Source organism: Notamacropus eugenii, chromosome 1 (genome assembly GCF_028372415.1).
Source record: "Notamacropus eugenii isolate mMacEug1 chromosome 1, mMacEug1.pri_v2, whole genome shotgun sequence".
NCBI lineage: Eukaryota > Metazoa > Chordata > Mammalia > Diprotodontia > Macropodidae > Notamacropus > Notamacropus eugenii.
In genome coordinates, this window is record NC_092872.1 from 659,879,435 (window position 1) to 659,896,364 (window position 16,930).

General features: G+C 39.2%; 1 protein-coding gene across 9 annotated transcripts in view; it reads left to right on the forward strand.

Moving 5' to 3' along the window:
* The window catches only part of LHCGR (luteinizing hormone/choriogonadotropin receptor), an 84,118-nt gene extending 67,441 nt beyond the window's left edge, over positions 1-16,677 (forward strand). For 4 of the 9 annotated variants that reach the window (XM_072635615.1, XM_072635616.1, XM_072635617.1 and 1 more), the window contains 4 exons: positions 2,347-2,421; positions 6,192-6,377; positions 13,111-13,191; positions 15,457-16,677. In XM_072635615.1, coding sequence (XP_072491716.1) covers positions 2,347-2,421; positions 6,192-6,377; positions 13,111-13,191; positions 15,457-16,609 — 1,495 coding nt within the window. In that variant the 3' untranslated portion in view covers positions 16,610-16,677. Of the gene's footprint in view, positions 1-2,346; positions 2,422-6,191; positions 6,378-13,110; positions 13,192-15,404 lie in introns of all 9 variants that reach the window. The other 5 variants (XM_072635618.1, XM_072635620.1, XM_072635622.1 and 2 more) reach the window with 3 other exon arrangements.
* Positions 16,678-16,930: the final 253 nt, after the last annotated feature.

The following is a 16,930-nucleotide window of genomic DNA, read 5'->3' on the forward strand; positions in this document are numbered from 1 at the left end:
ACACCAATGGATTAGAGTAAAGAGGAGATAAAACCACTGTTGAAGCCACTAGGGGCTCTGGGCTCAATCTCCCAGTTCCACCTTTAACATTAACAGATCAAGGATGCTGCCCCATCTCCCCTCAAGAACCCAAAGGTACCCCTAATGGGGAAGCAGGGTTCTTCTGATGCTTTCAGTTTATGATCCTTTCTGGTATATTTCCCCAATATCAAAAATCTATTTTTACCCCAATATTATTTGCCAGTGCCAGTCATTATCACTCCAGCATTACTTAAACAATTGATATCTCTTCAGTATCATAAATAATTCCTACCAATTAACTTTGACAAAGAAATCTTTACTGAGAAGATATATGAAAAAAGAGAAATATAAATATTCCCCCCTCCCAAACCACAGTCTCCCTCTACTACCTTGGACCCTGGAGAGAGCTTACTCAAACTTAATGTGACTGCTACAAACATTTCCCTCATCAAGTGCCCTTCTCAGGGTATTACAATCAATGGGTGAGTTGCTCCTTTGCTTGCAGGATCTGGTGCCTAAGAAGTGAGGTTGACTCATTGCTGGGCTAGTTTAAACAAATTAGCCTCAGGGCTGGCTCCTCACCAGGCAGGCCTAAAGTTAAACTTAGTTCTTTAACTTTTGTTGGTTCTTCTGACTTTTTGAAGCTCATAAGGTCACATCCTGGTCTGTTTGTCTCTTACCTTCATTCACTTGAGATCAGGGAAAAGAGATAAAATGCACAAGGGAGAGAAGACATAAAACTTCCGTGTGCTCATGTCCATGTAGTAGCCAAAGTAGGTGACCAAAGTAGGGGAAATAAGGGTCACTGGGGCAGAGATGGAGTTTGAATTCTTCCATTAGAGCCTTTTGTATGCACTCTCAGTTCCAGTTTAGAGTCCAAAAGAAGACTTTTTTCACCTCTCAGTAGGCAGATTAAAAAACAGTCACAGAATGCCTGTGTATATGCTCTAAAATGGGGACATGGTTCCTTCATTATGTACCATCATGCATTTCCAGAAACAAACTCCCCAGGCATCCATGTAAGTTGGCACCAGACAGAGCAGACTATATATACTTGAAGTACTGGGACCCCGTTGGCCAATTTCCAGTTTACTGGAACAAAAGCCTAAAAGAGGAGTATCAGGAAAAAATTCCTTTCTTGATCTTTCCCTCATCATTAGTAATGTGAAGACTTCTAGCCAATGATGAAAGGGCAGCTATTTGTTTAATGTGATTTCAAGGGTTCAGAGAAAGCTACTCACCTCAGAAATATCTCCTTCATGATGTTTGAGGTCTTTTTAACCAGGGGCTAAACTTTTATGCTTCCAAAGAAAGATCAGATTTATTATGCAAATTTTCTCTTGTCATAAGAAAAGAAAAATAGTAATAAAATTTCAATAAAGTATAAACAAAGTGGAACTTGGGACATTGAAGGGTAAGAGATGTTTACCAAGGGGATCAGGAAATAGGAGAGATTGGAGGGAGATTAGGAGATATATAGAAGATATATCTCAAAGGGCTTCCTATTTTTCCAAGGACCAGCACTGACTAGTATTATTAATACTAATAACTCACATATACGTAGTGGCTTTGATAGATTATTATTTGATCCTCACAATGAGCCAGGAGGTAGATAATGCAGTAATATTTCCCCACTTTAGAAATAAGGTAACTGAGTCTCAGAGAAGTTTAAAGACCTGCCCAAATTTACTCAGGTAGTCAGCTGGGAAAGATAGAACTCAAAGCCAAGGGTTCTGGTTCCAGATCTTGTGTTCTTTCCACTCTATCACACTCCTTCTTAGTTAATTCTCAACATAATGAAAAAAGACCCCATCCCATGCCATCATCCTATCCCCAGGAATCAGCAGTTCAATACAAGTGAAGTAGGAGGAGGGAGGAAGAAATGAGGAAAGAAAGGGAATGGTCTTATTTGGTCAAAATAATTTTCAGTATCTCTGTCTAAGCTCTACCCCCCTCCTTCGATTAGCCTGGTATCATCTGCCTTCCAGGGGTCCTAGAGCACAAATTTCCCAGGCATCTGCTAGCTTATATTGAACCTTAAATCAAACCATCTCTTGCTGGGAGTGTGGAGCAGGCAGAGTGAGAGAGTTATTGGACTGCAGTATCTTTCCTCCATCTGGCAGATAGCTTTGCCTAATTCTTTTTCTTTCTTTTCCCCCTATTCTCTTTATGCAGGGATGTGTATTTGGTACACATTCAGAAGCAAGCATAATTTGGGGTATGAGTGCATACATCCATATTCCAATATTGACACAACACACACCTAGCATTTCTCAGGAATACCAAAAAGATTAAGTCCTAAGGAAACACCATTTTCTTCCATAGGGACTTAAAGGAGAATAAGAACCTGAGGAAAATGCACAACGACGCCTTGAGAGGGGCCATCGGACCCAATGTTTTGTGAGTATGGTGAAGTATCCGCCACCACACTTCTTATCAGGGTTCAGTGGCTCCCATACCATTCTCACAATTCTCAATTTGTACCTAATGATGCAGCTATTGACGACAGCTTAGACCCTATCAGGAATGTGGTGTGGAAGCCTGAAAATACTTCCACATATCATCTAGAACATGTCATTGGAATAGGCAGAGAATGTTTAACAAAGATTAAGAAGGCCTCCTCGCCCAAAATTATCTCCTCCACTTAGGATCAGGTGTAGACCACTGGTAATATTTGAAACATTCTGTTATCATGTGACTCACACACACACACACACACACACACACACACACACAATAATAGTCTCATTATTGTTCCTCAAGTGGAGGGACTCCATCATTATGAAATGGTATTGATGGAATAATGCCCCAGAAGAGAACACTCAGGAGGGCAAAAGGTAATAGTGTGAGATTGGAAATGTTAGTCTTTGGTGTCCTTGCTTCTCCTTATGCTATTTTTTTGTCCTCTCCATGTTCTGTCCTATGCCTCTCCATTAAGTTTCCCAAATCCCACTAGTGCCTTCAGTCTAACATTACCTTTCCATCAACTCTGTATATATCTTATATGTACATAGCTATCTACATGTTGTCTCTCCCATTAGAATATAAGCTCCTTGAGGGCAAGGACCAACCTTTTATCTTTCTTTATAACCTCAATTCTCAGCCTAGCATATACTAAGTACTTAATAAATGCTTGCTGAATGACTGATTCCAGGGACTCAGGGCCTCTGGTTGCCCAGGGAACCCCATTCCAATGTCTCACTGGAGTCAGTCCTCCCAGGGCAGTGGTCTGTCTTTAGATCTCCCTCTCCCAATTTTTCCTCTCAATCTAAATGTGAAAGCTGCAGAACTCTAAAATGATCTCAGTTCAACCAGGTGAGGCTCATAATATCTAATAAATTGATCTCTCCTAAAACATTAATGCCAAATAGCTTCACTATAAATAGCTACCACTCCCAGAGATTTCATTTTGGCAACACAAGGCTTTAACCCAAAGGAATGACCCTAGAATGGTGAAATTTTCAGATATGAGTGACATTTCTGTATTGATAATGCATTTTGGCTTATTGTTAATATAATTTACCTTCTTAATGGGAAGATCTTCCCCACCCATTAATGAGCCTGTCCATTAACGGGAGTTTGATTAGGGAAGATTTGTACGAAGGCCCACACATTTTGTTAATGAGGCACTGGTTGTTTCTCAAGGGTTGTGATGCCCTCTAGCTCTAAAAAGTGTATAAAGACTGTGAGGTGAGGTTTTATTTTCGGGCTTACTCTTTAAAAGTATTTGTTTGACCAGACTAGACTTTGGGAAGCCTGCCATTAAGCAGATCCCCCCCAACCCCCACCCTTTGAAAACACAGATGTTGGTGCTTCCCTCTCTGATACTACAGTTGGATCTATCTGTTGATCTGTGATGTATGTATTGCTTATGGTCAGACAGTTGGAAGCCCTGTCTGTCTATTATTATTTCTCTGTATTTTCTCTGAAGTTGAGGAAGCTGGCTTTTTCCCCTGAACTAAGTGAATGATACATGTGCTTGATTAAAGTGATTGCTGACCCCTCAGAAGTTGCTTTCCTTTTAGAGGTGCAGGCTTATGCACTTGTACAGCAGGCCCTCTTGTGTATGCTGGGGTCCTTGCTGTTACAATGTCAGTGGAGGAACGATCCTGAAACCACATCACATGAGCAGCTTCCTCCTCTCCCTGTGTGTGAAGCCAATCCTGGGCCTGTCTCCCTTCTTCTCCTTTTTTCCATATCTTCTTCAGTGCAGCCTTCATCCTGGAAGTCTGTAGCACTTGCTAAGAGATAGGGAGACCAGGGGCTCACCGGCTGAGCCCTGACTTCCCAGTGACAAAGAGTCCCTGTCCACAGTTGGTTCTTCATCCTTGCATCTCCCCTCACACAAGGAAAATAAGTCTGGTACCCAATGTAACCAGGTTACAGGAAAGTAAGGAAAATGCATACTGCCCTGCTCCTGGAGTTCTCTGCTATAGGTTAAGTCTTAGTTATGACTAATGAGAACTAGTGAAAAAACTGCAAGTGGAAAACATGTCATCTTTTTTCAAAACATTAATGGGTCCTCAAAGAGTTAACTAAGGCATCAGCCAAGGTCCTACCCATTTAAGACCCTGGAATTGCCCATGATAAGATTAGAACACTGAATGTAAAACTTCATTTGCAACTCATGAGGCCTGTAAAAAATGAGTAGTTTTGTAAGATTTGTTATTTTTGTGAAAACTACAATCATTGTTTTTTAAGATTTCTGCTTCCAACAATCTAGCACCAGAAAATCTGGGTTCCAGTCCCACCTTTGCCCTGTACTACCTCATGGACAAGTCACTTAACCACCTTAGGCCTTAGTTTTCTTCTCTGTAAAATTAAGGAATTCACCAAATTGTCTCTGAAATTCTCTCAGTCATATCTGTTACACTGGAAAGGGTATCAATGAGGGAATATAAGTTAAACTATAATAATAATCATTGACATTTATATAACATTTTAAGGCTTATGAAGTTTTACACACATTGTTTCAAGAAGGTTTGCTGCCCACAAGCAATTTGTTATCTAGTTGGACATGCAAGGAGGGAGAAAAAGGGAACACAAATTACAACACCTGCTATGTATCAGACACTATGCTAAGAATTTTACAAATCTTATCTTATTTGATCCTCCCAGCAACTTATGCAGGCAGGGGCTATTATGATCTCCATTTTACAATTAAGGAAACTGAGGCAGACAAATTAATTGACCCAGGGTCACACTGCTACTAAATTCCTGAGGCTTGATTTGAATTCAGGCCTTCCTGACTCGAGGTCCAGCATTCTATCATTCTATCCATAAGCATGTATAAACAACAACACATAAGTAGCCAGAGGGGAGTGTGTGATTAAGTTCATACAAATGGTATGGACACTAAGTGTTTTGAGTCAGATGAGGGAGAGACCATTCTGAGCTAGGCTGGTGAAAATTGAAGGCTATCATTATAGGGGATGGGATCTCAATTGTGTTTTGAAGCATGAGCAGGATTTTGAAAACCCTTTGATTTGGATACTGGAAATTTATCTTGATATTTTCATGAAGTCTGACAAATTTTGAGAACTAGGAACCTGCTTATACAGACTGATTTTTTTCCTATTTGGGAACTTTTCACATAGCTCTGCTGGAAGGGAAATATTGGTTGCTAAAAGAGTTTAGGGGAGCGGTTGCTTTGGAGACTGCATCTTGCTTCCTAGGTAGAAGATGGCTAATGCCACACAATGGTTTTTAATAGAATAACAAACCTGTACTTCATGAAAATCTATCCCACTGAGCTTTATCAATCAGGGAACAAGACTTCAGAGGCCCTGAATGCTTTTTCCTGGGGTAGTATACAAAAAATGATGGCATTTTGCATGAACCTGCCGTCTCAGAATACAAGTAATTTCACTTCTCCTAAACGCTGAATGTTATGTTCAGACACAGGCACAGGCAGGTCCTAGGATCTGAGACAAAAGCTTAAAGGACAGAATAACGGCTCCTTAACAACAATTAAAAATAAGATACCGCTGCTTTAAGTTTATACCCAGTGAGATTGACCAAGATACTATGGAGAACAAACAAACAAAAAGGCATACTCCTAAACTTAAAAAAGAAAAAAAAAAACAGAATGATGTCATTGTCCTGGAAAGGTATGAGATATAAGAAAATGTAATGAGATAAAACAAACAAGTTATCTTCTTTTTCTACAGGGATATTTCTTCTACCAAGCTGGAGGCACTACCTAGCTATGGGCTGGAGTCCATTCAGGTGTTAATTGCCACATCATCCTATTCCCTAAAGAAATTACCACCCCGGGAAAAATTTGTCAATCTTCTGGAAGCCACCTTAACTTACCCCAGCCATTGCTGTGCATTTATAAACCTGCCAACAGAGGAGTAAGTTGTTTTATTTTTTTAAAGAAGAAAAGAAAACCAACTACAGTTGTTCCAGAAATTCACATTTTCAGACTAGCCAATGTCAGCCCCCTAGAGTGTGTGTTAGGCAGCTGCATGCGAGTGGGGTCTCTGTCAAAAGAGAGAAGAATAAGAGAAAGAAAAGAACTTTTTCCCTAGGGGAACACTATTGCCAAATAGTTAATTCACCCTACATCTGCAATGCCTCTGTCACCATTCTAGGCTAATTGAATTATAGCCTAATTTAGTCGTTGCAAAATTGAGGACATAACTTGGCTCGTCAAAGTCTAATCAGTCCCATGCCTCCTCAGAGTTCACCATTGCCTTGGGGTATCTGGGGGACGTGGGGGGCGGGGAGGGGGGGGGCGCATGGAGTACGGCTTTAAGATGTTTAAATTAACACAGTGTCTTAATCTTCTAAGTAAAACAGACACAAAATACTGCAAGGGGATTTCCTCAGTTATTCCTCTCCCAGGCATGCTGATGAGTGACTTCCATTTTTATTTTCTTTAAACCCCAGGACAGGAGCCCAGAGAAGCTCACTCATGATTAATTCTCTTAATAAGTAACAAAATTGATAAGAGCCACTGACTTACTTTGTTCCAGTTTTGGACCCCTTACTGCCTGGCTTCTCCAGTTTCCCTTGGGGAAGGAAGCTTTCTGTGCCTGTTTCCCCATTCTCAGGAACCAAACCTAGGACTCAAAGCAGTCAAAAGAAAATGGGAGTGGGGGTGGAGAAGGGCAGGAGAATGAGACACTTTCCACAGAAATCGACCATTGCCATCACCTATCTACTCCTCTCTCTCTCTCTCTCTCTCTCTCTCTCTCTCTCTCTCTCTCTCTCTCTCTCTCTCTCTCTCCCCCCCCTTCCTTCCCTCCCGCCTTCCATAGCATAGAAAACATGTTTACAGGCTCTGAAATGAATTGTATTGTCCTGTCACTGATGCCCTATGTGAGACACAAGGAGAAAAAAATTCTCCACTATCTTGGGGTGTTAATTACCTAGACATAGGACCTGCTCGTTCCTGACTTTACAAAGTACTCTGGGTCAAATTGGGAGAGAATCAGAGCTACACAGAAAATGAATAGAATTAAGTAAATTCAAATCAACAGATATTTATTAAGCAGTTACTAGGAGTATGGCACAATGCTAGGTACTGGAAATACAAAGAAAAAATAAAATTGCCCTTGACCTGAGGAACTTATATTTTACATAGGGATCCAGCATGTTCCTGAAAAGTACTAAAATTGAGGGGTATAAGAAAGGCTCCCCTAAGGAGCTGACTCCTGAGCTGAGTCTTGAAGGAAGCTAAGACTTCTTAGAGGTCAAGATGAGTAGAGTGTGGATTCCTCAAATGTTGGGCAGCACCAAGGTGGGAAATGAGATGGTATATTCAGAGAACAGCAAGCAAGCTAGTCTGACTGGAATAAAAAGTACATAAAAAGATAATGCAAGAATAGTCATGTTGGTTATGCCAGACTTCACAGGGCTTTAAATGCCAGGTTTAAGAGTTTGTACTTTGTCCTGCAAGGCCTAAGGAATCAGGAAAAGGTCTTAAGGGAGCACAGGGGTGTTGGTATAGTCAGGTAAGTGCCTTGGGAAGATTATTTTGGTGTTTATAAGGTAGATGGATTGATGAGGGAAGCAACAATAATAGTCCAGGCAAAAGATGATGAGGCCCTGAACTAAGGTGATAGTTATGAGTGGACAGAAGGGGGAAGATACGGGAGATGTTGCACAGAGAAAATCAGCAAGACTTGACAACTAATTGGATGGGTGGGGGAAATGAATGAAATTACTTTTGAGTCAAGGATGACACATACATTGCCAACCTGAGTAACTGGAAAGATAGTTGCTCTCTGAACAGAAATAGGGAAGTTTAGAGAAGGGATATATTTAGGATGGAAGATAACGAGTCCCATTTTGTATATAGTTTCAGGTGCCTATGGGACATTTAGGTAGAAGTGTCTAATGTATCATTGGTAATATGGAACTGGAACTAGAGAAAGTAGTAATAGATATATAGTTTTAGGAGTTATCTCCATGGAGACAACTGGACCCAGGGGATCATCACTGAGATTATATAAATAGGTCAGAAAAAAAATTTTCAGTACATTGAGATAAAGGGGAGAATCAAAAAAGAGAGAGAACCTTTGGGAAGGGCAAAGATAACAATTCAGATGAAAGGCAAAGCTAGTCAGCTCATTTTGTTTCTATTTTCTCTACCAAGAAAGATCTCTGTATTAAAAAGGACTCAACAAAAATGACCAATACACATTTTATAATGAAGATAATTATTGCGAAACTGAGAGCCCCTACCTGCCCTTGATGAGTTCAAGTTACCTGACCCAGATAAACTACATCCCACTTATTGAACAATTTGGTGAAGGGTAATTAACAGCCAATGTTGATGTTCTTGGAAAGATATTGAAGAATGGTAAAGGCTAGCAGGATTGGAGGATGGATTTTGTTTTGATTTTTTTTTTTTTAAATGGAGCTTACAAACTATCGGTCACTGAGAATGACTTTCACTCACAGCAAAAATCTAGAACATAGCATTAAAAGAAGGTTAATGACCATATAGAAAAGAAATTGGTGGTAGCAAAGAGACAGGCATGGCTTCACCAAAGAGAAGACTTTCTTTTTTGACAGTTATTAAGCTGGTAGATGGGGGGGTGCTGTAAATAAAGTCTACTTGCCTAGTGAAAAATTTAGGAATCTATTGTGTTGTCCAGGGAGATGTGTGTGGATTGTATAATTGTGTGTATTAGGAGGTGGTTGAAAGTTTGGCTAGAGAGAGTAGTCCCGTATCATCTTGGGAAGAGGTCTCTAGTGGAACAAATCTAGACTCTGTGCTTGGCCTTGGGCTATTTCTTATTTGTATCAATGATCTGTTGATACAGAGTGGGGAGGGATCGCCCACATATTAGATGAAAGGGGAAAGATTTTAAAATATCTGAATTGGATAGAACAATGGGCCAGATTATTTACTAAGTATAAGTGGAAAGTCTCATACTTGGTTCAAAAAAGCAACTTTAGAAGCTTGTATTATCAATCACTTGTTTGTATATAGCTGTTTGCATGTTGTCTGCCCATCAGACTGTGAATAACTGGAGAACAGGGACTATCTTTTGTCTTTCTTTGTATCCCTAGTATTTAGTGCAGTGCCTGGCACATGGTAGGTATTTAATAAATGTTTATTGACTAAATGACAATTATCAGATAAAGGAAGGGTATTTAAATAGCAGTTTATCTAAAAAATTATCTAGGTGCAAGGAAGAGAAGAAAGAAAGGGTTAGATCAGTTGACTGCAAGTTCAACAATGTATTATGGCAGCCAAGAAAATCAACACAATTTTTTTTAGAAGAGACACAATGCACAGGACTAGATAAGTGATAGTGCTACTAAACTGTGTCCTTGTCAAATCAGATCAGATTATATTCAGTTTTGAGTGTCACATTTTAAAAATTATATTAATGAGAGTGATTGTTGTTATTGTTCAGTTGTTTTAGTTGTGTCTGACTCTTCATGACCCCATCTGAGGTTTTCTTGACAAAGATACTAGAGTGATTTGCCATTTCTTTCTCCAGTTCATTTTACAGATGAGGAAACTGAGGCAAATAGAGTTAAGCAATTTGACCAGGGTCACACAGCTAGTAGCTGTATGAAGCCGGATTTGAACTCAGGAAGATGAGTCTTTATGACTCCAGACCTGGCACTCTATCCATCATGCTACCTAGATGCCCCCATTAAAAAGAGTAGAGGAGGGCAATCAGGACAATGAAGAGTCATGGAGTCATGAGGATTAGGTGAAAGAAATGAGAATGCTGAAACTGGAGAAGACTGTATAGCTATATTCAAACACACAAAGTGATGTCATATGAAAGAAAGATTAGATTTGTTGTTCCAGGTTCTAGAGAGGAAGTGGAGGACAAAGGAACATTTAGAGCTTACTATGTGCCAAGCACTGTACTAAGTGTTTTACAAATGTCATACTGGCAGAACAAGTAGCAATGGGTGGAAAGTACAAAGAGAACAATTTATGTTTGACATGAGGAAAAATTTCCTAACCAACATATTTATCCAAAAGTGGAATGGACTGCATTAGTGGGTAATGGACTCCTCCTCGCCTGAGGTCTTCAAGGACAAGCTGGATGTATAAGAGCTGAGTTTATGGAAAGGGAATTTTTTTGTGCTGGCAACACAAATGAATGTAAGACAGAATCTTTGCCCTTAAGTCAAAGCTGGGAGAAAAGAAGACAGGTATAATGTTTAAGACAGGATAATATATAATTAGGTAGGTACTTTAAAATGTTTTTTGATAAAGTGATTTCCATAATCTTACACTTCCAAGCCTACACTGCCATGAAAAAGATTTAACAAACCTTCTGAGAGCAGTGAGACCTAAAATTTAGTTCAGCTGCTTTTGATTCTATTTGTAGAAGAAAAAAAAAGCTACCTCTGGGAGAAATGGGTTTATGTGATACAACTCAATAAGCATTTCCTTAGAGGCATCTCGCTGGTGCAGTCAATAGAGCACCAGCCTGTGAGTCAGGAAGTCCTGATTTTGACTCCTGCCTCAGGCACTTCTTAGCTATGTGGTCTTGTACAAGTCATGTGCTCGCTCTATGCCTCAGTTTCTTCATCTGTGAAATGGAGATGAGAATAATAGCACTTACTTCCCAGGGTTGTTGTGCAGATTAAACGAGATAATACACATACTGCTCCTTGCAAAAGTTAAAACACTACACAAATGCTAGCTACTGTTGTTGTTAATGTCAGACAGAGAAGGCAAGAACTTCAAACTGAAAGATTCTTTAGGTTCAGATTCCAGGCTGAAGTCTCAAACTTTAGATGCTGCTGGAGGGCTAAAGTTAGATGCCAAAGGAATGTTTGTGCAACTTGGTGTCACAACCCTGACCTGCACCTGCAATGTACTGGATAGCACACAGCTGTATTGAGCAGATGGCCTGAAAGGTCCCTTGGTATCTTTTATTAAGGTTTCCATGAAGATAAAGAGGGTTTTGCCAAGGGATAGCATCTGAAAGCCAGGAATATTCACATTTCTTCTAAGCAGCAGGTTTGTCTCCAGAGAACAAAAATATCTGCATAATACCGTATCAGGACAGGAGGGCCCCAAAAACATTTGATCCAACATTTGGGGAAGCCGTTGTGGTACAGCAGAAAGATCAGAAGTGGAGTCAGGAAACCTGTGTTCAAAACCTGACTCTGACATTCACTAGCTCTATAACTTTGGTTGTCATGCCCTTATTAAATTATTACTAGACCCAGGCATACAAAGAAAGGCAAATACAGTCCCTTTTATCAAAGGGCTTACTTTCTAACGGGAATAATAACATACAGACAACTACATGCAAAATACCTATCTCCTGGTTGGTGACAGCTGTCCCAGAATTCTATTTCACAAAAGCCCATCATTCTCTACCTCCTGGCTACCTTCACCCCAGCCTTTTTGCCAGTCCTCTTACTGCTCCACCCCACTCTAGTTCTGGATCCATGAACCATGATCAAATCAACTCTTATATTGTTCTTGGATGGAATGTGTCAGTCTTTTCCCCTAGGGCTTCACTTACCATTGGTATAACATATTCCCCACTATACTGTTCCTCACTCCCCTCTGTTTAAATATAAGCTCCTTGAGAAGTTGTTTTTGCTTTTGTATTTGTACCCTCCATGCTTAGCACAGTACTTGGCACAGAGTAAACACTAAACATTTGGGGTTTTTTAATTTATTTCATTCCTTTATTCTCTGGATTTCAGTGTGGCATCCACGAGATAATTGATTAGATGACTTTGTTTCTTTCAGTGCTAACATTTTGTGATACTGTATCCATGAAGTGTAATCTAACAAATACACATGGAAAAGCACCCACCCATAGTTTTATAAAGGACAATTCATTCCTAACTCTGACACTTAACCTACTTTCCCACTTTTGGACAAGGGGGTTTATATAAAATGACTTCTCTCATCAACATAGCTGAAAAAGATGTAAAGTTATTTTGTCCTTCTGTTGGGAAATACTGATATTCTCACATCTTTCTATCCTCTGTCCTCTTTTTCTTAATCCATTTTCCCTTTGTACTTAACCCTAGCTTGTTCATAGGTGTGCAAATGCTGATATTCTTTTATATTCTTGCTATTTTTCCAGATGCCCACTGGCTAATCGATTATAGGGACTTGGGAGATGGAGGGTTGGGAAGAAAACATTTCAATCCATAAATATAAAACCATGATAGATATCCAAACTAGAATCCAAAATCCTCAACTTTTGTTCAGTTTTTGCAAAACAGACCTCAAGATATGATTCAAAGCCATGAACTTTTACTGGTTACCTACTTACCAAGGTCAAAGTAGAGAGGATAGTGATGAACAGCAAGCCTTAATATTCAACAAAGGAAGCTTTTAATGAGCATTGTGAGAGCCAAGCTTCATTGTAACAAATACAAGATTTTTCTCTCTAGAGCCCACACAAAATACTTAGCATTCAGGAGTGTTTTATCTAAGCTGAGAACACTATAATGACAATTCAGAAGCCTTTAGTTTCCCACCAGGTAGCACTTCAGTTAGGACAATGGTGCAGAACATAGATGTTGGTGTAATAGGTAAAGAATTTGGAGGAACAAAGCATAAATAGACATGATCAGATTTCATTTAAAGACCAAAAGCTTAACTCCTTCTTTCTTCTATTTTAGCCAGAATATTTCACTTTTCATTTTTGAAAACTTTTCCAAACAATGTGAAAGCACAGCAAGGAAACCAAATAATGAAACATTGTAAGTATTTGCATGCAAAGAAATATAATTCTGAATGCACTTCATTATTTTTGATACAAAGGTATGTTTTTCCTTAAATATCAGATCAATCTTGGAAGGGAAGAGTGTTGCAAAGGGTGTTTTAATAGCTATAAAATAGGAATTTCTTTTTTCAAGTGTCACCTTGCTATTCTAGAACCAGACACTCAAAAACTGGCACATTGTGTCTAACTGCTTAGTTATATATAACATTTCAAAAATTAATGAATTTATTCAAACATATTTTGAAGTCATTAATAGCCAGATGATAGCTTAATTTGAGGTGATTTGACTCAGGAGAGACCTTTCTCCATTTGATGTATATAATAGATAACTTCTAAGTTGGTTTTTGATGAATTCTAGGCTATTTCCAAAGTCATCATAGGGATTTAGGCTATCTAAATCACCAACCTTCTTAGTTTAAAGTTGTCTCGGTGCCTAATCCTGGGGTCTTAATATTTTGGAGCAGAGGAAAACAAGCATAAGAAACAAGAAATGTTTTCCCTATGTTATTTCATGATGAGAGCAAAACAAAATTTTCCCATTCACGAAAGGTCCATTCCCCCCAAGGCACTGTTGGCAGTGAAAATATGGATCAAAATGGGTGTCCAAGAGCTATATATGAAGAAATTTAGGAGAAGGGAGAGACTTAGGGGTATTTATACATGGAAGAAATACCTTCGAGGTACTTGGCAAGGCACACATAGTTTAATAAAATGTGCCCTTTACTGACCTATATCCTCCAACTTCATCTATACTATATTGTAACTACATGTCTATCCTGTTGAGATCTCAACCGTTTATTTCTAATAGACTCACCTTCAAATACAGATGTTACTACCGCAGAAAAATAGTCATTGCTACATCTTTACATTTCCTGAGGTTCAGAATTACCATTACATGCAAAACCAAGTGCCCCCAAGATAATTACTGTTTGTTCTTCCATATCATTAATTTTCTTCTCTTTAAGTTCACTCTTTTCCCTGCCTTTGTTAATCTCTTTTTTTATCCCTGTCTCACATCTTTAAAGGCAGAAAACATTAAAATTGAAATGCATGAAATGGGAACTGATACATCACACAGTTAATAAAGAGGCAAAGATTCCTATATCAAGTTATTTTCATTTCCATAACTGCACTTAGAGAGTAGTATCCCTTTGGTAAGCATCTCCCTTCTCTCATGTATAACATCTGTTTTCCAAACTGCTCTCTATATTATTATTCACATCAAACATCTCTTTGAAGGTCTGGTTCTTAAGACGTTTTTCCCCCTTATCATTTTTTTTAATTTTGTAAGGCAGATTATTGAGTTGGGGCAGGAGTAAAAAGAAAAGTGTAAGTGACCAACCATAATTTAAAATATTTGCAAGGATCTTGACAGGATACTATCAGTTTTATAGCCCCTGCTATTTTGATAATAATCTATTCCTCTCCACCAAAAGGTATATTTACTGGGCCTATGTGTATCATATCTTGGCCAAACACTGAGTGTTCTAACAACTCCTTCAGAGTTATAGCCATTATTTTTACCTGATGCAGATGAGAAATTTCTTTCCATTTAAATGTGTCCCCTACGCAGCAGAACTATTTTCCTAGTTTCCTTTTGCTTGACACACACTTTTCACCATACCTTTTACTTATCTCTTACCATCATGGTCTCACTCCTTCCCTCAAACCCCAGGCCTTCCATATTTCCTAATCTATCACTGACCCTACTTCTACATACTACACTATTGTTGGTTCAAGACTGAAATCTTAAGGGAAAACAAGTGTACCAGGAGCTATTGTAGATTTTCAAAGTAAGCCTTGCAACGAGGCTTGTACTCTACTATAGAATAACAGCTTGATAGTAGTTTGGCTGGCAAATAAATGAGATAAATAGCCAAGAAAATGCCAAGAAAGGATTCTTTCAAGTTTAGCAAGCATATATTGTGTCTCTAAATTTGTTTTCCAAAGAAAATCATCCTCTGTAAACAACTTCATTAAGTCTTCGCATCAATGTGCACAATCTATAAAGAAAAACGTCTAAATGGTGTTTTATTTCTTTCTTAAAGAACTCCTACATCAATTCAGAGTTCTGAGATAATTTAACAAATAAATGTGAGACCAGGGCTTGTTGTGGTTTTGTTTCCTTTTGTTTCTTTGGCTTAAAAAACAGTACTAAAGATTATTCTTGCATTTTTTTTTTTTACTCAGAACCAAAGAAAATTTCTTAAGTTTACATCCAATTAAGATATTCTTCTTGCAGCTATTCTACCATCTTTGCGGAGAGTGAACTAAGTATCTGGGATTATGACTATGGCTTCTGCTCACCTAAAATACTTCGATGTGCTCCTGAACCAGACGCCTTTAACCCTTGTGAAGATATCATGGGCTATGACTTCCTTCGAATCCTCATTTGGCTCATAAATCTCCTAGCCATCATGGGAAACCTCGCTGTCCTCTTCGTTCTGCTGACCAGTCATTATAAAATGACAGTGCCCCGCTTTCTCATGTGCAATCTCTCCTTTGCAGATTTTTGCATGGGGCTCTATTTGCTGCTCATTGCCTCAGTCGATTCTAAAACCAGAGGTCAGTATCATAACCATGCCATAGACTGGCAGACAGGGAGTGGTTGCAGTGCTGCTGGGTTTTTCACTGTGTTTGCCAGTGAACTTTCTGTCTACACACTCACTGTAATCACTCTAGAAAGGTGGCACACCATTACATATGCCATGCAACTAGATCGAAAGCTACAACTGAGACACGCAGTTCTGATCATGCTTGCAGGCTGGCTATTTTCCACGATATTCGCAGCCTTGCCCCTTGTGGGAGTTAGCAATTACATGAAGGTCAGCATTTGTCTCCCCATGGATATTGAGACCACTCTCTCCCAAGCATACATCCTGATCATCTTGGTAATCAACGTGGTTGCCTTTATCATCATTTGTGCTTGTTATATTAAAATTTACTTTGCAGTCCAGAATCCGGAGCTTGTAGCAGCCAACAAAGATACAAAGATTGCCAAGAAAATGGCGATTCTGATATTCACTGATTTCACCTGCATGGCACCTATCTCATTTTTTGCCATCTCAGCTGCATTCAAAGTACCCCTCATCACAGTGACCAACTCCAAAATTTTACTGGTGTTATTTTACCCAGTTAACTCCTGTGCAAATCCATTTCTATATGCAATTTTCACAAAGGCCTTCCGAAGGGATTTTTTTCTTTTACTGAGCAAGTTTGGCTACTGTAAAAACAGAGCAGAACTTTATAGGATGCAGAATTTTTCAGCTTATACCTCCAACTGCAAAAATAGCTCCCATGGAGCAAATAGGGCACCTCAAAATGCATTGAAGTTGTCCACTTTCAAATGCCAGTATACCACAGTTCTAGAAGAGACTTGTAGCAAAGGATGCTAGCTATAATGTAACTGCACCATAGAACCACACCTGTATAATACTACTAAAATTAAAGTATACTTCTACAATTTTACTTGTTAGCTATCAGTGATGTTTACACAAAGTATTTGTTTTGCACAATCATTTGCTCTTAAGGGTGGCAACATGGAGTAGTGGATAAGGAGCTGGCCCTAAAGCCAGGAAGTCCTGGGTTCAAGCCCCGCCTCTCATGTACTTTGGCAGTTAGCTTAGACAAATCTTTCAAGCTCTCAGTGCAATGGACAGGCCTCTAAAAGATACAGAGTCTGGCAACCTGCCTTAGTGAAGGGAATTTCCTCACCT